The 23,617-nt window shown below is 36.2% G+C and overlaps 1 protein-coding gene across 2 annotated transcripts in view; it reads right to left on the reverse strand.

Moving 5' to 3' along the window:
* Positions 1 to 797: 797 nt before the first annotated feature.
* Positions 798 to 23,617, reverse strand: part of AKAP9 (A-kinase anchoring protein 9) — a 149,008-nt gene continuing 126,188 nt past the window's right edge. For both annotated transcript variants that reach the window (XM_065884369.1, XM_065884370.1), the window contains 18 exons: positions 22,928 to 23,416; positions 22,445 to 22,508; positions 22,234 to 22,355; positions 21,458 to 21,649; positions 21,008 to 21,196; positions 17,627 to 17,771; positions 14,473 to 14,692; positions 13,174 to 13,324; positions 11,002 to 11,670; positions 10,561 to 10,766; positions 10,131 to 10,236; positions 8,502 to 8,684; positions 7,227 to 7,427; positions 6,126 to 6,358; positions 3,976 to 4,061; positions 2,669 to 2,798; positions 1,962 to 2,101; positions 798 to 832 (listed from right to left, as the gene is read on the reverse strand). In XM_065884369.1, coding sequence (XP_065740441.1) covers positions 798 to 832; positions 1,962 to 2,101; positions 2,669 to 2,798; positions 3,976 to 4,061; positions 6,126 to 6,358; positions 7,227 to 7,427; positions 8,502 to 8,684; positions 10,131 to 10,236; positions 10,561 to 10,766; positions 11,002 to 11,670; positions 13,174 to 13,324; positions 14,473 to 14,692; positions 17,627 to 17,771; positions 21,008 to 21,196; positions 21,458 to 21,649; positions 22,234 to 22,355; positions 22,445 to 22,508; positions 22,928 to 23,416 — 3,561 coding nt within the window. The remainder of the gene's footprint in view (positions 833 to 1,961; positions 2,102 to 2,668; positions 2,799 to 3,975; positions 4,062 to 6,125; positions 6,359 to 7,226; positions 7,428 to 8,501; positions 8,685 to 10,130; positions 10,237 to 10,560; positions 10,767 to 11,001; positions 11,671 to 13,173; positions 13,325 to 14,472; positions 14,693 to 17,626; positions 17,772 to 21,007; positions 21,197 to 21,457; positions 21,650 to 22,233; positions 22,356 to 22,444; positions 22,509 to 22,927; positions 23,417 to 23,617) is intronic.

Here is a 23,617-nt window from a genome sequence, read left to right on the forward strand (position 1 = left end):
AGAGACCTTGGAGAGCCCCCTTGCCCCTCTGCCACGTGAGGACACAGTGAGGAGATGGCAGTCTACAAAATCAGGAAATGGGCTCTCACCAGACACCAAATTTGCTGGCGCTTTGATCTTGGACTTGCTAGCCTCCAGAACTAGAAATAAATAGAATAGAAATAAATTTCTATTGTTTTTATAAGCCACCCAGGCTATGGTATTTTGTTATAGCAGCCCGAACGTACTAAGACATGCACCAAGAACTATGGCTCGTTAAAAGTGAAGAAGGTTCAAATACAGTGTAGTTAAAATGGTGAAGTCATTTTTATTTCAGTACTTGACAAAATATCCCATAAAATTCAAAACTTCTACCATTATACAAAAATAAGTCTCTACAAGTGATATTATCTGTCTTCATCACCAGTAGCAAATATATTAGGCAGAAACATATAACTTCAGTAGCCTTAAGAAAAGTGCAGGACACCTCAAGCTACACATTCAACAGTAACATAATGCCAAAAAGTTTAATCTTTTCACCCATTTGATAAATACACGAGGTTTATAATTTAATCATTTAAATTAGCATTCCACAAATATACATGTAATTTAATGATTATTGTGCATGAATACATACACAATGCTTATATGTACAAATTCCAGTTTGTTTTCATGTGCTGGCAAGGGATTTGTATACAATCATAAGCTGTGTTCAGATTGGTCCCATTGAATATCCACAATACAAAAGCACAAAAGAACCACTGATTTACAAAAGGGAATTTGTTTAAAATCACTTCGATTCATGATGTTTCAAAGGATTATCTTCTCATGCCAGCATGAAACTGAGTTGAACCTATAAGACAGGAACAGGATAATTCAATGATTTCAAATTAGATTGTGACTTAGACTAGTTCATCATGGGCAGAAGATTATTACCCATCATTTTTTAAAAAATGCTTTGTTTTCCTCTAAAAAAGTCTTATTCAGACCTGAACTGATTTTTTTAAAAGGGATTTTTAATATATATTTAAAAGCCATTGTGGCTGGCTCCATAGCATGCTAAGTGAGATTAATTTTAAGATTCTCTGTAAAGTGCCCTGCAGGTTCAATGTTCTATACCTCTTGAAATACCTTTTGGTCTTCAAAATCTGGGTCTTGTGAAATTTAGATGCTCAAACCAACAAAGCCCAGCTATGATAATAAAAGTTTTCTACAAGTTTCTTGGGTTAGGTGATTTCTTGTATGAAGAGATAAACTACTAACTTAAATAACTGGTTATTAGTCCTATCTATTTTGTGGGAATAGTAGGAGAAAAGGGTCTCTAATAATAGTAACATATATATATATATATATATATAGACTTAAAGCTCATTAAATTAAAATGATTCAAAATCTTTGAATCGGAGTGAACTGAAGAGAGACGGGAAAAGAGGTTTTTCTCACTATAAACAAGGAAGGGAATCCACTTCTACTAATAATGAAATTTTTCTGCGTGTGTTTTTGAGCAGAGAAAAATAAAACGTCATTCTTACAGTCTTTTGAATGGGATGGGTTCCTTGGATCATACGTAAGAGTACAAGGTCCTAGTAGAGATAATGGCTGCAGTAAGTGCTTAAAGTACTTGCGTCCTCCTCTCATCTCGCTATCCCTTATTTGCATGCCTCACGATGTATTACTTAGGAACAAGTTCTCTAGCAGACTGTGTAAGCTTCAGAGTACTTTGCACATTGGTGCTCGTCGTGCATTTCCCCTAATCAGTCTTTTCAATGAGATGAGCAGGAATTTTGGGGGGCTGAGAATGGGATCCAGGGTGATAAATCATGTTTTGTCTTAAATTCCTAAAGTCTAGCCTGGCAACTCAGGCACTGAACTGTAAGATTTGATTATCCTAATGAGGAAGGTCAAGGAATTTCAGAAAGAGAAAGCGTTCCGGGTCTATCAAGCACTATGGTGCTGCCAATACTTGGTTAACCTGAGGGTACCTGACTGTACAGTTCCAAGTCGTCTCTGCAGTGCCTCTAGCCGAGTGATATAATCTGTCAGGGCTCTGTCAGGATCATAATTCTGAAGCTGAGAACATGCTAAGGAACCAGGATTTAAATCAGCTGGAGGACCTGGGTACCTATGAGATTAAAAATACAAACATGAATCCCAATTATCCAGAAACAATACAAGTAACTCAGCCTACCACCACCCTGCCCTCAAAAGGTAGACCACTTGTACACTGCTCAATCTATATAGCCCATACTACTGAGTCTGAATCATGTGGAAAGGAAAAAACTCTTCAATAAATTCAAAGCAGCTACTAAGTCATCAAAAGAATGTACATCCAGTACACTGCCTGTCGCAGAGGCCATCAATAAAGGCTGCATATATATAAATGCATCTTGCCCTGCAAACTTTAGAGGTGTTTTCATAATTCCAGACTCTCAATTTTAGTTAATACCTTTCTCAATGTCTAGCCACAGCATACATACTAAATAACACTTGATCAGCTCTGTTTCCTATACCCTTGGAAACCAGTTACAAATTCAAAAACTGTTTTTGATTCTGAGCTTTAGATTATGTAACTAATACATAACTAAAGACACATTTAGCTATTTCAATGCAAAGAAGTCAAAGCCCTAACACTGTCCTTCATTCTCTGTTAAGTATTAGTATATTAGTATAGATTTCATCAAATTCTTACCTATTTTGAAATGGTAAAGGAGACCTTGGATAGTCCAGATCTGATCTTGAGCGATACGTACTCTGTCTTGGTTCTCCATATAGCTCCAGCCCACCAGAAGAATGATAAAATGGGTCAGTCTTTTCGGCACCTAAAGTAATCCAAAATGTACCTTGTAAAGAAAAAAAATACCAAGCCCTTGAAAAATTTCTACAAAATGGATAAGGGTTCAAAAGACTTACTATACTGTACTACACTACTATCTCCTATGTATAGTCACTTTCAATTATTCTTGCTACAGGAGAGAAACAATAGTACAGCTTGTTTCATTTATCTTTGGATATTAGTATTTCTGATAATCTGGAACTACACCTCTAAGAAAATAAACTATTTTATTTTTTAAAGACCGCTTCTTAGTTTTAACTAGAGGTGAAGTGAGGGGTGTCTGTGTGTGGTTTGACAGAAAAGGCAATGTGGATAAAAAATATTAGATGAATACAGCCAAGTCCTTTTATCACTCTAGTATACTGGCTTTTACTGGAAAAAACTTGAAACCAAGATATGCTAACTTACAACACAGAATTCATTATGGTACAAATTTCAGCTGTTTCAGTATAAGGAGGCGTATTTCAAAAACATTTTGCTTAGAGTACCACATATATTTTCCTCTTTCTCTGTGTAAAACATGTAACAGTGGTTTACTACCAATACATATAGATATGCTGTGTGTCTATAATTCTGTGTGCTCCCCAGCTTTTGACCTCATCCTTTTGCCTGAAATGTTGAAGCCCTAATGTTTCAGTGTAGAGAGAAGGAATTTTAACTGTTATATCACCTACTGGTAAACAGAAACCTGTTTGAATATTGCTAAATTGTGAAAATTTCAAATCAAAACTTTCATATACTAGAGTAACAGCAATCCTATCTTGAACCAGAGCCTTAAACGCAGTTGTGCAAAGAGTAGGCTCTGGAGCCAGACTGTCAGGGTTTGCTGCTGACTCTACCACTTCCTACTGGGTAATTTGGGACAAATGACAAATGCTTTCCATGCCTCAGTTTTTCGTCTGTAAAGTAAAAAGAATAGTAACTGTATTTACATCATAGGATTATGAGAATACATGGAAAAAAGCAGGGCCTAGTGTGAACTAAGTGCTCCATAAATATCAGCTTTTATTACTCTTTAGAACAGCAAGGTCCCCAGCTTTGTTAGTTATAAGGGCTTTGTCTTCGGACAACATGGGTCCCAGAACACATTATTTGGAAGGTATTACACGTGCAGTAATTTTACAGCATCATCAACATAAGAAAAAATTCTATTTTGACTTCACCTGGATTCAATCCAAAGCCATCCCTGTTAATATTGATGGAACCAGAACTTGTGACTCGATGCCACCGTCGAACCAAAAATTTCATTCTAAAAAAGATCCCAAGAAAGAATTTCACAGAACATCTACAGTGTAAAGAGTATAAACATACACTTACAACAAAAATCAAGTCATACGTTTAAATATGAATGCAGAACAAATTTCTATATAATCACATGACTGCCTCATCTAAGATTATGCAAATGTCCCCTGGTTTGTGGCAAAATTGACTGGAACAGAAGAACAGGGCTTCCCATGAGGCACCAGAGGTCTCTTCTTTTGCCAGTACCAGGTTCTGGCTTTAGAGGTACATGGGACATAAAGAGATGAAGAGCAGGGCTTCCCTGGTGGCGCAGTGGTTGAGGGTCCACCTGCCGATGCAGGGGACGTGGGTTCGTGCCCCGGTCCGGGAAGATCCCATATGCCACGGAGCGGCTGGGCCCGTGAGCCATGGCCGCTGAGCCTGCGCATCCGGAGCCTGTGCTCCAAAACGGGAGAGGCCGCAGCAGTGAGAGGCCCGCGTACCGCCAAAAAATAAAATAAAATAAAATAACAGATGAAGAGCAAAAGCAGAAAAGGTTAATTGGATGGGCAAAGAAAGGGTGAGAAGAAATGAAAAGAAGAAGAATGGAGACTAAAGGGGGGATGAGATGGAAAGAGAACAGAAAGACCCTTAAATTGGCAGTAAGAGAGAGCAGGGAAAACTGGAAAAGGAGTGAGGCCATGTAATCAGGGATGAAAAGCAGTGATGGCTTCAAAAGGAACAGGGGAGGCTGTGTCACAGCCCAGCTGTAGCAAGCAGCTGCCTGCCCCGTCCTAGCCCAAAGAGCTTTCTGGAACACCAGGTTTGACTTCTTAATTCCAACTATTTTCAAGGCTCAGTTTTAGGAGGGTCAAAATACAATAAACATATAAGAGGTCAAGAAAAAGAGGGTGAAAAAGTGAAGTCCTTCAATGGCAATTGGCTTTCATGCAGCCTTCTCGAATTCTTGAAATCGAAATTAATAGCTAACTCCTGTGATCTGTCATTTAGTGTCTCCTAAGTTATGTGCATATTGGTATGCCCCACTAGAAAGTGAGCTGCCTTCAGGGATTTAGGCAGGGATTATGTCTTTTTTCTTTATCATGCATCTCCCAGCACTTAACCCTGTACAAGCTGTATAAGGTGATGAAGGGAATGAAAGATGACAAAGGAAAAGGAAAAGATGAGGAAGGAAAGCTCTTTGCTTTCTCCAACCTTCTAATTCTTGTGCTACTGCCAAGAAAAGACAGAACCAAAAAGGACGCCATTTGGCAAGGAGTCTGGGAGACACAATCCGCAGGCTGTAAGCCCCTGGCAGTATGGAGGCTGGCCTAGAAGGGCAGTGAGGAGCTGAAAGCCAGCAGATGCTACCCAGCACACAAAAACATAAATCACACCTTTTATTCTGCCTTGGTGGTCTTTTGAGGTACTTGTAAATAACCTCAATATAACGGAATTGGGTAATACTTAAAAAAAAAATTTCCTTCGAGACTGTCTGGCTCCTACAGAAGTAAAAGGGAGAAGAAGCATGGAGAAGGTATCTAGGTGTCTGGGTATAACCAGAGTTCCTAGCTTGGAACTACCAGAGAAGGAGTGACAAAAGCAACAGCACAGTCCAATGCAGAGTCAGGCCAGGGCTTTCTGTAGCTGGGCTGTGAGAGTGGGTTATTTTAGTAATGAAGAAAATGAATGTATGTCAGCCTAAGTAACTTTTCAAAAAACACTTTTCTCTCTTATGATCTCTTTTATTTATATGTCTGAACTAGTTCATGGACTTATTCAGATTAAAAAAAAAGAGACTAAATAAATAAATTAATTAAAAAAAGAAAAGAGAGACAACCCAGATTGGATGTCCCAGCCGAATCACTGGCTGCCTGCCTCTGGGAGGGCCCTTCTCATAGGCTCTCTATAGTATAACATAAAGTATCCCTGACTAAAGGATGAAAACGTAGAGAGAAGTAGACATGTTTCAGTGATGGCAAGTGTCTTATACTATATGAATATGGAGCACAACGGGTAGAGAAAAGAGAACTGAAAATAACTAATCTCTTTAGAAAGTCTATTAAAATGCATTTTCTTTCAAGTATTTTACCTCGAAATTGCCATGGACACTCTGACAGCTGACCGAAACCTGGTGAAGCCCTTTGGACGGCTGGTGATCACCTCTAGATCCGTGAAGGCCGGATGTCCCCCCATTCGGGCAAGCAGAGCCAGGGTGGCATCCTCACATTCCTGGAACCCACCCAGTAACAGAAGCAGGTATTTCTTTTGATAAATGAGAGCTTTCCGAAAACTTTCTGCCCTCAGGTATTTGCCATAAATTCTCTATGTTTAAAGAAAAGAAAAACATAAAGACATTATTAAGAAGTTATTCAAACTGTTCTCTAGGGGAAGATAACCTAGACTTTATTTTTAAAAAGTGGCAGTAGTAGAATGGCAGGTACCCTATCACTGTTTTCTACTTTATCAACAAAGGTAAAAAGTAAAGTTAAACCTTTATACTTCTGCCTCCCTTTAGTGAATGGATTTTAGCTCCTATTAATCATATTCATTGCAAAAATTTTTGTCTTTGCATTATCACCTGAGTTTTTTTAATTGTATAGAGCTACTTTATTAGTATCATCACTGATCTATTTAACTTTTTCAATGTTAATGTTTTCTGTCCCTTTAAGAGTCATAAATTTATGTTCACTCCATAGCTGGAATAAATATTCCAAACATTTTCTTTCTTTCCTTGTTTTTTTTTGGATTTTACGTTAACTGGTTAAGGTAGTTGTACTACAATATTCATCATTAGTCATTAGAGAGACTATTCAGAGGGCTTACCACTTACAGAGCATGATCCTCTAATACTGACAGTAGTAGAGAGCTTCTGTTGGGAGTTGAAAAGCTAACTTTCTGTTGGTCTTCTAGGGATGAGACTGTGGGAAATGGGACCATGAGCTCAAGGTGCTGCCTCTGTGACCATTAATAGAACTTAATCTTGTCCCAAACCCGGGCATGCTTCACCACAATTTTTTTGTGACCAGCTAGAGATCTGCATTCAATGACAGACTGAGTACAGAGACCTAGAGACACAGCCTGAGTGCCACCTAAAATTCTTTAGTCTGACAATTAAGGTTAGTGATAGATGAAATAAGGCAAAAGCAGAGGACCAATTCTAGTATACATTTAGATGGAAGATGTCTCCTACCTTTACAGTGGCATGCTCAGAGTCAGGGCTCAGATTTTGAAGTAAAGCTTCATTTCTTAGTTCACCTTTTAGTTTGTATACTTCAGCTTCTGCCCGTTTCAAGGATTTTTGGAGAGTCAACTTTTCTCTGTTCCAGACTTCTTTTTCTGAAGCAATGATGGCTTCAATGTTGGGGCCACCACTGAATGAAAACCTAGAAGACTGCAGAGGCCAGAGCCTACTTACATGATTTTAAAGAACAAGTTTCTGAAGAAGAATCTGAATTAAACATATCAAAGGTATCCCTATGAGGGTTATAGAATGCTCAGCTTTCCAACCTCAGACAGGGAAGTTCAAAGCCAATCTCAACTGACATTAAAGAATATCCACTAACTTTTAAGTTTATGACCTTGCTGAGTAGATTAACTTTACAACTAAAAATCCGTGTGAAAGCCTGGCCCCAGAGAAGATGTTTGGATTAGTAGAGCTTTCAACTAAAAAAGTCTAGAGACTTTTTTTTTTGGCCGTGCTGCACTAAAGGTTATCAGGATGTTAGTTCCCCGACTAGGGGCTGAATCTAGGCCACAACAGTGAAAGTGCAGAGTCCTAACCCACTGACCACCAAGGAATTTCCCTTTTTTTGCTTGTTTTTTTTGGTAGACTTTAAAAATGGACCAGCTGGGTTCAAATGTTGAGCCTGTGCCTGAAAAAGTACACTGGAGAAGTGGGGAAATAAAACCCAACTTGTACATAGGGAAGTGGGTCTCTATAGAGGCTGTGTGGATGTGTTATCATGCATCTGACCACACAGTTGGTCTTACAGGTCCTTCCTATCTTTATATTGGATGGTAACAGAGCTAGCAATTTAGTATTTTGTAGTTTTTAAATGGAAAAAATTTAAATAAATTCCCAGAGTAGTTTATTAGACTGAAATATGTAATTTAATGGCATTTTCCACTTCAGTTATGAACACAATTACTGATAAATAACTGACAAGAACAGGCAGAATGCACATGTGAACACTTCTTCACATGTATCTGCAATCGGTCCATAGGTAGCAAAGTACTTGGCTTTGGAGATAAGTATATCTTGGTTTGACTACTGACTTCAGTTTTCTGAAGTGCAAGGCAGGGTGTGGATAAGAGATTCTGAACATATATAACCCAGAATCTGGCAGAGAAGGCTCCCCATAAATAAATAATAGCTATTATTATTACTGTCATTCCTATAAAATTTTCCAGTGATCCTACTAAGAATCAGATGCTTAGTATGCTGCCATGATAAAATCAGACGTACATAATCTCTGCCAGCTCCTGTCTGTCGATAACACCTGATCTGCTCCTCCAGCTTCATAACCATGTTTCTTAAATCATTCTTTTCTTCAGTCAGTTGGCTGATATGTCCTGTCAGCTCAGTATTTTGTCTTAGTAGTCTTTCAGTTAATGAGCCACAAGAAGTACTTGGGGACCTTAAGGTAGGCTAAAAGACAAAATGGCAAAAGGTCATATAAGCACAAACTTTTACAAATAATGCATATAAAATGTGAAGTCACTGAGAACAACAGATTTCATGAAGAAATAGTGCTTGAGCTGCGTCTTAAATAATAAGTAGGATTCTACTAGGCAGGAAAGAAGGGCATATTAAGCAGAAGGAAGAGTACATGTAAAGGCACAAAGGCTTGAGCGTGAGTGTGTTGCTTTTAAGGAGCTAAAACACACCTGTTAAGATTAAAGGTTGCTTTCATTTTATGGATAATAGACCTAAATGTAGGTAGTGAAGAGCCATGAAAGGCTTTAGGCTGTAGCATGCCATAAACAAAATCTACGTGTGAGAAAGATTCCTTTGACAGTACTGCGCAAAGTAGAGTAAATTAGAGGAGAAAGATCCTGATGTCAGGCAGACACATCAGGAAGTTACTGCCAACAGTCCAGGTGAGAAATGCTGAAGGCCTGAATGCAGGCAATGACTAAAGGCACTTAGGAGGTAGAGGGCACAGGACTTAGTGACTGCTTGGATGTGCAAGTAAGAATGAAGGAAAGGGTCTAGGGTGACTTTCAACTCTCTAAACTGGGTGATATCATGACCAAAAATGTGGGTTTGGGATAGGAAGGAGAAAAGGAAGACGACGCTCAGTTTGGATTGTGCCTGTGAGATTGCTAAAGGGGTCACTATGGGGTATGTTTCCCCAAGGAAAGATGTCTCATAACTAAGTGAAAAGATAAACCTGCACCACAGGACGAAGGTTTCAGAATAGAACCATAGTCCACAAGAAGATAAGCTCCATAAAGGTGAGATTTTTATCAGATTTGTTCACTATAGCCCCAGAACCCAGTATAGTACCTGGCACACAGCAGGTGCCCAATGTAAGTATTTGTTCAATAATTAAGTCTACTGAGAATTCAGGCTGTGGGAATGAATGAGCTTTCAGTTAGAGGAAAAAAATGGATGAGCATAAGAAGAACTCATGAAGGTGATTGATGAAAGAAATGGAAGAAATGAGAGAATATTAACACAAAGGAAAGGAAAGAGAGGGTATTTAAAATGGAAGAGGTCAAAAGTATCAGATGCTACAAAGAAGCCAAGAATTACAGGGATTGAAAAGATTCACCAGATTAGTCAATTGTCAACACACTGGTAGCATCCTGAGGGTGGTTTCATGGAGTGGTGAGGGTAAAAGACAGACTATTCTTTCAAGAAACTTTTCATAATATAATAAGAATTATAATTATTCAATAATGATAATTTTGTTTCCCCTCAAACTTTCACTACCTTCTATTGGGGAAAGGCAAACATTATTATTTTAAATAAATGAAAAGATATAATTAAAACTCTTTAGAACATACAGTGCCAGTTTCAAATGATTCATATAATTTCCATTAAATCTTTGCTCTCGATACTATACAAAGTGTTTTTAGAAAGTCTTACCTCTTCGCCTGGCTGGCCAGTTAATTTCTGTAGTTGTAAAACAATTCCATCAATGTTTTCCTGAACCCAAACAAAATCTTCATCATCTGCTGTTTCAAACTGTAGTCTTAAAAAAAAAAAAAAAGGGCAAAAAGTCAAAACATATCATCTCAAGGAGCAGTGTTGACTAACACAAACATTACACATCAGGCAACACTGCTTCACCTCTTACTTCTCCTTTACATTAAGTGTTCTCTTTCCCTGAGTCAGGATGTTAACGATATTTTTTTTCAGGTATGTGAGTTTTGTTAAAGAATATCACCTCCTAATGTAAACATGAATTAACTTTAAAATTTGAATTTCCCACCCCTGGCTAGCTAAGAGTGAGTGACAGATTCTGTCCAGCTTGTCTAAGAATGCCATTTCCAAAGGTCAGGCAGAAAATTCTAACCTATTGGAGGCTTTCTGGGCTAGATGCTGTAGTTTTGAAGCCACATGTTGAAGTTTTTGTCTGATCATTTCTAATTCATGATTATAGCCAGCTCCTCCTCCATTCATTTCAATCATTTTAGGATAGCTTGATTCCTTTGTCTCTCCTATTTTCTGTTGAAGAACCCAATTTCTGGTTCGATCATTGGTTAAACTCCAAGTGGTTGGCTGGCAATTTTGGACAGAAAAGGGAAGAACAATCATTATAAAATAAATAGCACATCACATTCTTTCTTAGGGGAACACAGTTATTGTTTTTATTCCAAATAAACTTCTATAGATTTCATTTTTAAATGATTTGTACATAGCTATTTAAATAATTTAATCCAATATCAAAATTATATATGATCACATGGCTACAGTATTCTTTTAAAAAATATTTTAAAACAAAATGTCAATTTACCTCATTAAGATTCTGATACAGAATTCTTCTACTTTCTCGTTTTTCTTCTCGTTCTAGTTCCTGCTTTTGGAATTCCTGCATAATTCCTTGCAGTCGTTTCCCTTCAAGGTCTAACTTGTAAACTTGTTGCCTTTTCTCTTCCAGTTGGCGCTGAAGATCTTCCACTTTGGACTGAAGCTCATACATTTTTTTCTGTCCCTCAGTGTTGGCCTCTTGTTCTGTCTGCAATGTCTTCCTGTGAACCTGCCTATCCTTTTCCATTTGCTGTCTTGTTTGCAAAGAATCCAGTTTATATTTCTCAGTCTCATTTAACAATTCTACTATGCGACTGTGTTTCTCCTCTAGCTGTTTCTGAAGCTCTTTAAGGAGGTCCTCAGAGGGTAAGGATGGCCGAGACTGCCCACTATCATCACTGCTCTGTAGTTGTGCATGTAATTCCCGTTCCCTATCCAGGGTACTGCTCATTTCCCGAATTCGAACTTTCTCAGATTCAAGAAGTACTTGAAGCTCCAAGTTTCGACCTCGTTCTTCGGATAACTGGGCATCATGTAGCACTCTCTGTGATTCTATTTTCTGCTGTGATTCATTTAGTTGTTGTTTCTGTTGTTCCAAAAGTTGATTTAGCTGAATATTCCTTTGTTTCTGACCCTCAAGTGAAAATTTCAGATCCTTGTAGGAGAAAGTTGAATTTAAGAATTTATGTTAATATTATGGAGAATACTTTCAATAATATTAAGTATACAATTGTGCCTTTATTAATACTAAGTTGATAGTATCTGGTAAAAGAACTGATTATCCAATTTACTAACTTGTATTTTCAGTGGTTAGAGTGTAATTATTTGGACAGCCAGTTGATTTTCATCAAAGAATATCAACAAAATAGGGCTAAGCTACGTAATATTTTCTCTCCCAACATTAATCATATCTGGTTAAGAAATATGAAGCAGAGTACATTTCTTCTAGGATTAATAACCTTTAAAAATGAAAGTATTTCTGGGCTTCCGTGGTGGCGCAGTGGTTAAGAATCTGTCTGCCAATGCAGGGGACACGAGTTTGAGCCCTGGTCCCAGAAGATCCCACATGCTGCGGAGCAACTAGGCCCGTTCGCCACAACTACTGAGCCCGCACTCTAGAGCCCACAAGCCACAACTACTGAGCCTGTGCACCTAGAGCCCGTGCTCCGCAACAAGAGAGGCCACTGCAATGAGAAGCCCACGCACCGCAATGAAGAGTAGCCCCTGCTCCCCGCAACTAGAGAAAACCCACGCACAGCAACGAAGACCCAATGCAGCCAAAAATAAAAACAAAATAAAATAAAGTTAAAGAAAAAAAGAAAAGAAAAGTATTTCTGATATAATGTGATGGGAGTTCCTGAAAACCCTTGAATTTTCCAATACCATACCACATAACTAAAAATAATAGGGCTTATGAGGAGAGGAGGTTTAGGGACAAACTACTCAAAACCTATAAAAATTTGTAATGATTAAAAAAATAGTAATCAATACCTGAGGAAATAACATGTCCTTGCTAGGTAGAAAGCTCACTGTGCCTGGAGGCTACCATCCATGGTGGACATTAAAAAAAACCCAAAAAAGTAACGGCAGAAAATCTGGATTCTGGCTACACAGTTTTTTAGCACAGAGCTAGCGAGTACCAGGATTATGTGGATAGAAGAAGAGCTCCGAGCCAGGGGGAACTGCTAAAGTGGCACTGCCTGCAGTACAACCTGCTTTGAGCTGTGAGCTGTGCAAGGCTCGGGTGTGCCTCTCTGGGAGAGAGCCCAGCGTCTTAAAATATAGTAGCAAGGGCTCCTGCTGCCAGAAAAGTATCGCTGCTCTCCTTCCCTAGGAGAAAACAGGAACCTAAACTACTTCTGCATTAAAAAGACACAATTGCCATATTTATCAAATTATATATGCACTAATTCAAATTCCTAAAACACATGCTGTAGCAGAACAGTCTCTATGCATCCTTGGATGCAGCAAAACAAAAAAAGATCATACCATTAGCAATTCCTGATAATACTTTAGATAACATTATAATATTCAACACATAGTGAACGACTTATTATACCTAATAATGAGTCTAAGGTCAACATTATAGGAAGAGGAATGTCTCTCTTCTATCACTGTGGATTTTTTCACAGATATTTAAAGACAAAGATAACAATACCTCAAGTTCTTCTTTATCCCGCTCTTCACTGCGTCCCAGCTTGGCTTTCTCTTTCTCCAAAGCCCACTGAAGCTCTCTGGACTTTTTCTGTTCACTTGCTAATGTGTCATTAAGCAAATGTACTTCATCCGTTTTATTTTTAACTTCCAACCTAAACCACAGAGACAAATGAACTTTCATAAAACTACTTTGACCAAGTATATTATTGACAGAGAACAGCTTCCACTGAAAAGTGGCGGCATGTTATAAACTAGGTGGCGCTTCCCTGGTGACTCAGTGGTTAAGAATCAGCCTGCCAATGCAGGGCACATGGGTTCGATCCCTGGTCCGGGAAGATCCCACATGCCACGAAGCAAATAAGCCCGTGCGCCACAACTACTGAGCCTGTGCTCTAGAGCCCATGAGCCACAACTGAGCTCACGTGCCACAACTACTGAAGCCCATGTGCCTAGAGCCCGTGCTCCACAACAAGAGAAGCCACCGCAATGAGAAGCCCGCACACCACAAGGAAGAGTAGCCCCCACTCGCCGCAACTAGAGAAAGCCTGTGTGCAGCAACAAAGACCCAATGCAGCCAAAAATAAATAACTTAATTAAAAATAATAATAATAATAAAAAATAAACTCGCTAACAGGAAAATATAAACCTGCTAATAGGAAAATATAAACCATGTAAAGATTAAAGATTTTTTGACTGGGGTTCAGTCAAATTAACTGTTTCTAGTAATATAACTATTAGTTATTATTTACCATTGTAAACAATTTATTGTTACAAAATAATATGAATAAAAATTTCCTTTAACTTCTACTGAACAGAAGAACCGCTGTTTGTGTGTGAAAAAGTTCAAAATAATGACTATACTTGTAATGTGTCCTTGGCAAGCAGAATATCTCAGTATTTACACCAACAAATTCATCCTTTTTACAAGCATTATCTTCAAAAAATTTTGCATATTTTAGCTAACTAAACCATGAATTCCATTGGGATCATAAATATCACTACAAATTACTTGGTGGTAAAATGAAGGTCAAATTTATGTATCTTAATCTTATACAACAACAAGTCTCAAACAGAACTGAAGCCACGTAGAGAATACGCCAAAATACCTAATCATGAGTTTATCATTTGGAAAAATTTTGGGTGCTTCCTTTCCACTGTAGTTTTTCCTATAAGTAACAGTTTTATGTTATTTAAATATTATATACAATGTTACATTTTTGTAAGATATGCACAATGTCTGTGACAAAATTACTCCAAGTCCTTCACTAATACAGGTTTATAATTAGGAAGACTGGCACACCTGAATGCCTCTAATTCCTTTAGGTGCTTATGCTGTGCCTTGAGTGTTGTTTCTAGTTCCAGTTTAGCTTGTGCAAGTTCACTTTTCAGTTCAGCAACCATCATTTTCTCAGAACTCAGTTGTTCCTGAAGCTCTGTTGCTCTGTCTTTCACACTGCTGAGCTCCACTTGCATCTCCAGCATTTGAGACTGCTTCTGCTGCATATTATATTCCAAGAGTTCTAAATGAAAAATTATTAATATTTAAAATATGATCTAGTAACTCATATTTGGCTTATATTTTGTTGATAATAACTGACTTGTTATTTAAGAGATTACTATAAAGTAAATGTGAAAAGATTACAGCCCCCAAAGTTAGCTATTTATATAAATACATGCATATGCATATTTTCCTCATAGTGCTATATTGTCAAGATTTCAGAACTTTGTATAAGTATATAAGGATGATAAAAACTTAACAGTTCATTACTGGATACAAGACTTGAAATAAAAAAAAAAAACTTGAGGTGCTCACATAATACTATAAATAGGAACTTATATTTGTTCATTCAGAATTTTGATAGCTCACACTAAAAAATTCCAATGGTTTTTGATAGCCGAAGTACTTGCAGGAGTCACCCCATAACTCTGACTACAATGATTAGCACTGCTTGCTTGTTTTGTTCAGCCCTCCTTCGCAGACAGTCCCTAGGAATTTCATTATAACAAAAGTGGGAAGTCCAAACGCCAATTTGGATTACGGTTTTTTCTTTAAAAACATACCAAACCCTTGCTACATGTTTGTCACAATGAAAACAAAGTGAAATATTTAAATCCCTAAGGATAATAAATGAAAAAAATGTAATGAAATATATACATCAGGATCCATTTTTATAAAAAATATAAACTTATGTACACATGCACAATGAAATGTGTCTGGAGACATATTTCCTGGGTTTTAATAGTCATTAGTTTAGGATTTAGGAGATTCCAGGGGTGATTTTAACTCTGTTCTTCTGTTTCTCTATTCTACCCTAAATGTATTTTTAACTTAAAAAATTTTATCAAAGTTCATTACTTCCTATTACAATTCATATTACTGATATCATGAGACAGGAATTACATTGGCTTTAGAGTGTTCATGCTAAGTGAGAATTTTAAAACTATTTCTTAGAGAGTAGAGTCTAAGGATTTACATTTATAAATATGTATCTATGTGATACTAACTAAGCTTTCAACAGGGTCCTATTTAGTTAAGTAAAATACTAATAAATTCTCCAAAAATAATCTGCAATTAATCCTATGTCTAAATATAAGGGATATATTTAATTTGTAACCTCATTATACCTGTTTTCTCTAATTTAAAGATATTTAAATTCTTCAGCTTTTCAATGACAAATGTGAGACTGGTATAACTTTCAAAATTGGCAAAAGTACAGGTGTTTCTACCTTTATATTAAACAGAAATGAAGACAAAGACATGTATGTGTCTTCACTAGATATGATGAAAAATTTCACTTTAATCTCTAATGATTTCCAGCTGCAGCTCAATTTAAGATTCCTCTATTGAAAAGTGAAAAGATTTGAACAAGGATACCACAAAAGCAAAAATCCAGCTAGCCAATAATCATACCACAAATAAGCCAATTCAGTTATTAGAGAAATGTAAATTAAAACCACAACAACAATCCACCACATATCCACCAGATTGGCAACGAAAGGCTGACAATATCAACTTTTGGCAAAAATGTGAAGCAACAGAACTTTCATGTACTGCTAGAAAGTGCACAAATTGGTATGACCACTTTGGAAAACAGTCTGGCATTGTCTAATAAATTTGATGATATGTATTCTATGATCTAGCAATTCTACTCCTGGGTATGTATCCAGAAGACTCACGCATGTATGCATCAGAAACATGGCATAACAATGTGTAGAAGAGACTGAATTTAATAGCTAAAAAGTAGAAACAACTTAAATGTTCAACTGCAGAATGGATATATAAATTGTGAAATATTCACACAAGGGAATTCTATACAGTAACAAAAACGAATAAACTAGAGATAAATGCGGTAACTTAGAAGAATGTTATAGAGAGGTGAAAGAGACAAGACGCAAATACATACAGAGTGATAAAGTTCAAGAGCAAGGAAAACCTTAAACTTACGTGGTTTAGGAATATATAAATAGGCAGTTAAAAAATCAGGACAATGGTTACCTCCAGGGTACCACAGAGGAAGATGTGTTCTATATTACTACAGAGTAGCAGGAGGGGAATTCTGGAATACTTGACATGGATGAGGTTTCCACAGGTATTCATTTAATAGTTTTTATACTGTATATTTTTGCATTTTTTGTATGTATGTTACAGTTCGCACACACAAAAAAGGTATTAAAAAGAAATCGTTACTTCCATTGAGAATTTCTTTTTCTTTTAGGTTATCCAAACATAGAGCTTCAAAACAAAGAAAGATAATGAACTTAACGGGTGAAACAACCTGATCAAGGCAATGCTTATTCATTTTAAATTAAATGTATCTGTTTATATGTCAGAAAATTGCTGTCTGTTGGATTAAAGTATTCTGTAAGAGTTAACCATCATTCTTTTTCCACACATAGCTAACTAAAGCCAATTTCAACCTCTACAGGAGATAAAAGCAAAGTCCTTTGATATTTTAAAGCATGTCCTTACCAGCCTGTCTGGTGCAGACAGCATTTTTTCTCTTGCGACTGAGCAATAACCCCCTTACCTCCACTACTACCTCCTCCTCCCAAATTCAAGAAGTGCTGCTTATAAGATGCAGCAATAAGCTTAGATGGCACAGCATAACTGAGCATTTTTTATTTCATTCCCAAAGCTGAGAATGAGTTTTGGCCTGGTCAGAGAACCCTAATGTAAACAAATATTTTTCAACTCTAAAAAAAAATTTTTTTAAATTATATATATGTGTGTATACATATATATATATATATATATATATATAGACACACACACACACACGTATCTCTTAAGACAAATTGGACACCCCTTTAATCCCTAATTAATGTAGATTAACTTCCTGATGTGAGAATGAGAAGAAAATGTGACTAAGAAAAAATGTGTTTTAACTGAATAATAATAAAGTGAAACCGTTTCACCTATTTGTGTCACCACGTGAGCCTGTCATATAGCATACCTTGGCTTGGCTGATCATTCTCTTGTTCTCTTTTCAGAGTCATTTTCTTACCATTCATCTGAGCATGCAGTGCTTGAATTTCAGCTAACAAACTCCTTCTATCTGCTTTCTGGAGGCATTCCATGGCTGCTCGATATTCAATACCCTTTAAAAAAAAAAAAAAAATCAAGAGAGATGTAAAAACAATAAAATTAACAACCAGGAAGTCTGAAGAACGACATGCTAAAATTTTGGGAAGATGTTACTAACGTTCTCTTCCTGCTCACTGGGATCTACTTTTTAGATAATAGTTTCCACATTTATTTCAAAATTCTTTAAACACACAATAAAACATGATGAATAATATAATAAACACCCATGCACTTAGCCTAAGAAACAGCCCTTATACAGCTGAAGTCTCCTGTTTACAACTCCCTGAATACATCCTCCTCTGCACCATCTGCTCAAGAAATAACCAAATTCTAAGTCTGGTGTTATTTTCATGTACTCTGTACATACACACACATATCCTAAAAAATATACAGTTCTGTTTTAAAACTTTATATAAACGGCATCATACTGCATTCATTTTTGTTTAATTTGCCTTTTTCACCGAACATGTTGGTGAACCATCCAGCCTGACACACACAGCTCTAATTCACACTCATTTTCAATGTTATATAGTATTCCACAGTATGAATTATATAGCACATTTTATTTGAACATCTTTTCATATATTTATTGGATACTCTCTATTTCTTCCATGAGCACATATCTATATCACTTGTCCAGCTTTCCACTGGTATCTAATATCATTAGATATTTGGTCTGTAGATTTATTTTCTTGTGGTATTTCTGTCTGGCTTTAGAATCGGAACAATATTGTCCTCATAAAATGAGCTGGGAAGTGTTCCCTTCTTTATTTTGCAAGAGTTTGTGAAGAACTGGTATTAATTCTTCTTTCAACATTTGGTAGGATTCACTAGTGAAGCTGTCTGATATTGAACTTTACTTTGTGAGAAGTTTTAAAATTACTAATTTAACTCTTTGTTATACATTCAGATTTTCTATTTTTTCATGACTTAGTTTTAGTAGTTTGCATACTTTTAGGAATTTGTCCATTTAATGCCACTGTAAATAATTATTTTTAAAATTAAATTTTGGACTTATCTGGTGGTCCAACAGTTAAGACTCCATGCTTCCATTGCAGGGGGTGTGGGTTTGATCCCTGGTCCGGGAACTATGATCCCAAATGCCGTGTGGCATGGCCAAAAGTAAATAAATACATAAAATTACATTTTGTTTGTTGTTGAGAAATAAGATTTTTACATCTTGATCTACATCCAACAACATAACCAAACTTTCCTATCGATTTAAAAAATCTACATGTGTAGATTTTCTATATAAGTGGATGAGGGGTCTTCCCTATTCCTACCCTTATTTAATTTCTCTTGCTTTTCTTTTCTAGCTAGATCTTTAGGACAAGGTTGAGCAAACTACTTAACCCTTTGTTAAGGAATGTTTTTAACATTTAACTATCAGATATGCTTGTTGTAGTTTTTGCAAGATATACCTGTTATATAGTTCATGAAATTCCTTTTTATTTTTAGTTTGTTATTTAAGGTGTTTTAAAATATGAAATGCATTCATTCATTTGTTCACTGTATCTCTTGAGATAATCACTGGGGTTTTTTACCCTTTAATTTGTTAAAGTGATGAGTCACATGAATTTTACTTAATGGTATGCTACCTTTGCATCCCTGGATAAGTATACGGTGACTGTGTCTCTAAAATATATGCATTGGTGGATTTGGCTTGTTAATATTTTGTTTAGGATTTCTGCATCTATGGTTCATGAATAAAATAGGCCCATGAAGTTTCTTTCCTGTATTATCTTTGTCTGATTTTGGTAACAGGGTTATACTAGCTTTCTAATAAAAAGACAGGGCATTTCTCCAATCATCTTACAATGGGAGCACAGATACATAAATACATACACATACACACACACACACACACACACACACACACACACACACACACACACACCCCTTTAACTATTCATTTGTTGATGGACATTTAGGCTGCTTCCATACCTTGGTAACTGTAAATAATGCTGCTATGAACTTTGGAGTGCATGTATCTTTCTGAATTAGTGGGTTTTTTTGGATATATACCCAGGAGTGGAATGCTGGATCTGAATGAGCTTTCATAAGCAAATATCTGCCCATTTCACCAAAGTTTTTGAATTGATGTAAAATTATCCATAGTATTCTATTACTTTTATATCTCAGCCGTATCTTTAGTTATAATCCCGTTTTTAAATTTTTAAAAAAGTGTGCTTTATCATTTTCCTTAACCTATTCTCCAGAAAAGTTTCTATTTTATTAACCTTTCAAAGAATCAACTTTCAAACGTGTTTATGCTCTCTACTGTACAAGTGTATGCATTTCACTAATTTCTTTTTTCCTTATTACAGTTGAGCCTCATTATTTGTGAATTACATATTTAAGAATTTGCCTACTCATTAAAATTTATCTGTAACCCTTAATTCAATACTTGCGGTGCTCTTAAGTTTACTCTCCTACATGTGCACACAACAGCAAAAAATTGAAATTGCCACATGTGCATGTTCCTAGCTGAAGTCGAACAAAGTGACACTCTGCTGCCTTCTTTCATCTCTTATACTATAAACAAGTGTCCTGTTTGCCATCTATTTAGTGCTGTATTTTTGATACTTTTGTGCTTTTTATTGGTGATTTTGCTGTTTAAAATGGTCCCCAAGCATAGATATGAAGTACTATCTGGTATGCCTAAGCATAAGAAGGCTGAAAGATACATTACAGAGAAAATGCATGTGTTAGAAAATCTTTGTTTAGGTTTAAGTTATAATGCTGTTGGCCATGAGTTCAATGTTAATGAGTCAACAATACATAGTAAATAGGGTGTCTTTAAACAGAAACACACATAAAACAAGATTCTGTATTGACTGGTTGACAAAAATGTCATCACCAGGTGCTCACAGAAGCCAACCCCCACCCCCCCATCTTATTTCCCCTGGTGGCAATAGCTCAACATTCACAGCAGCTTTACGGAATCTAACTACTGCAAATAATGAGAACTGATGGTATTTTATTCCTTCTATTTTCTTTGGACTTATTTTGTTACTCTTTTTCTAACTTCCCAAGTTGGATGATTAGCTCATTAATTTTTAGTCTTGCTTATTTTCTAACATAAGACAAAACATTTAAGGTAATAATTTTTCTCCTAAATATTCTTAGTGGTTCCTGTTAAAATTTTAACCTTCAGACTTACTCTAAAACTAATCAATAGCTCATTTTCTCATTACTATTAAAAAGCATTCTTTGTTTTAAAGTTTGATTTAAAGTTTCATTTTGATACCTGTTCTTGTATTCTCTGTTCCAAACAGTTTAATAATTCAACTGCATCTCTAGTACCTAGAGCTGTCAGCTCAGTCTGAAATGCAGCTAGTAAAATACCGTGCTCCTTTAAGAAAACCTGCTGAAGAGCAAGCAGAAGTTCACCTCGCCAGTCAGAGGAGCTCTCATGAGATTGAGAACTATCATAAACCTATAAAAAACAAAAGTTAGTTTTCAAATAAGCATGTTTAAGAACTGTTCTAAAAATGATACCTGCCTACTAACCAAAATCAGTATTAGAAGCCTAAAAGGATACAGATTTATTTTCAAGTGTGCAACTTGGGGCATTTAAACAGTATATAGAAATTCATGTGAAAATACATCATAAAAGACAACAATTTATTTTGTAAAGTGACTTATTATTGATAAAAATCATATAAAGCTTTTTAGATGCGTAATATTCTTTGAGTACCTTGGCTTCCCTTTGCATTTGCATTTTGGTAATCAAATCCTTAAGAGATGAGATTGTACTGAGGTAAGCTCTTCTCTCTTCTAGCCAAGATTCTGAAGCTTGCTGAACAGAATGGTCTTCTCCGTCACTACAGGGAGACTCAGTAAGAGAGAGCACCTGCATGCCTTCATTATGGACAGCTCTCAGTAATCCCTAGAAACCATAACCCAAAAGCCAGAATTAGGACATTTTTTCAAAGACTGCAAAGTCAGACACGAAAAGAGAAACAAATTTTAACATAGTTTTATCCCAGTTAGACTGATTTAGAAAAGCCACTGCGGAAAGGAAACACCAGCCTCCATTACTGAATGTCTTCTTCCTATGGAGGGGTAAGCCAATCCCAGAAGACAGCCTATGACTTTGTGTAGCTCTCATCTCTAAGTTCCACATTTACCTAATGTGCTCTTCCTGGATTTAATTATTAGACACTAATTTGACCAAAAGAAATATGTAGGAGATAAGTTCTCGTCTTTGTGAGACTGCTTTAATAATTTTGGCAAACAAAAATATTAGGAATAGAAAATTAAAAAAAATCTTTATACAAATAACTATTAAATATACTGTACTTTATTATCTGCAGAATACAGAAATAAAACTAGAGCCCCAAGGTTCTTTCTAGCTATGCAATTCTCTCTTCAGAGACATCTTACTATAGTATAGATCTTCTGTACTAACTTCTAATAAACTGCTATGTTCAATATGGAAAGTTTTACTAAAAGATGTCTGCCTTTTAGTACCTTTATTTTCTTTGGAAATGAATCTGTTGAACTTTCACCTTCTTCGCCTCGGCCTTCTGATGCTGTGTCAAATCCCTGACTTTGTGTAAGATAAATTCCCTGACCCCAGTCTGATCCAGAATCTAAAATAAAGAAAACCATTGACTATTAAAGAGAAACAAACTCTTTTTAAACAAGTACTATACAACTTCTAGAAATTTATATAACTTACCACTGGAACATATTTCTCTACTTTGGTAAGCATCGGAATGTGTTAATTCAGGAACTGAGGAGCCCTAATCAGAGAAAAAAAACAAAAGATAACATTTTTTTGCTTTAATAAAAACAGGATCCAATGAATAGTTTTATTCTTTTGTAATGCTGTCAAAAAAGAAAAAAACAATTAAATATGTCACACCTTTCACAATAAATGAAATATCCATGGTTTACAGTCAGTCTTTAATTTTTTTCTTCATGGATATTACCATAATAATAAGAGACATTAATAAATTAAGGAATGATAACATTGGGTTCTAAATTTGCACAGGAGCTTTGTGGAACGTTATTATTTGACTCTACACAATGCAAAGATTTTAAATTGTAATTTTATCATAAAGAAGAGACTGCCCCAAATTTCTTTGTCTCTTTAAAAACATAAAATTCTGGGGAAAAATATCATAGAATGTTGAAAAAACACATTATGAAAACCAAATACCTCTTTAGATCTCAGACACTGTATCACTGACTTCAAGGTACCACATTCCTCTGTCAGTAACTGAATAGCAACATAGTGATCTCTCTTTAAGGTTTCAGTTTCTGAAATATGTCTGGATTCCATATCCAGAATCTCAGCAGCATGTAGTTCTTGCATCTGCTCAATTTTTTCAGTAAACTGATTAATTACTTCAGTGACTTCCTCTGATGAACATTCGCTCCGTAAATCAATTTGGATTCCTGCATTTCTAACAAGAATTTGTGGAGTCTGATTGCTGCTGTTGACCTTGAGAGTACCATCTGTCTGTGATGCAGAGCTTTTACCCACTTCTATAGGAAGTGGCTCTAACGTGCAGAACTTTCTGTTTTCTTGTACCTTGGTATTATCTTCTTTTTCTAAGAAGTAGGATAATTTCTCTTCTGCCTTTTTGAGTTGATCCCTAACTTGGCTTAAGTCTTTCTGGAGGAATGCCATATTTGTTTCTTTTACCTAAAACATAATGAATAGAACAGTAGAACATTCAGTTAAAAATATCACATGTAGAATTTAGGGTAGAGAGGAGAGTGTAATTCACGCTAATATGTTCATTTTCCTCAGAATAACAGGAAAAACATTTCAGAAACACAGTTTTCATCTATATTCACATATATGTATAGTCACAGATTACCACAGAAGTGAAATCATTTGATC

This window comes from Phocoena phocoena, chromosome 9, assembly GCF_963924675.1.
Source record: "Phocoena phocoena chromosome 9, mPhoPho1.1, whole genome shotgun sequence".
In the NCBI taxonomy this organism is placed as follows: Eukaryota; Metazoa; Chordata; class Mammalia; order Artiodactyla; family Phocoenidae; genus Phocoena; species Phocoena phocoena.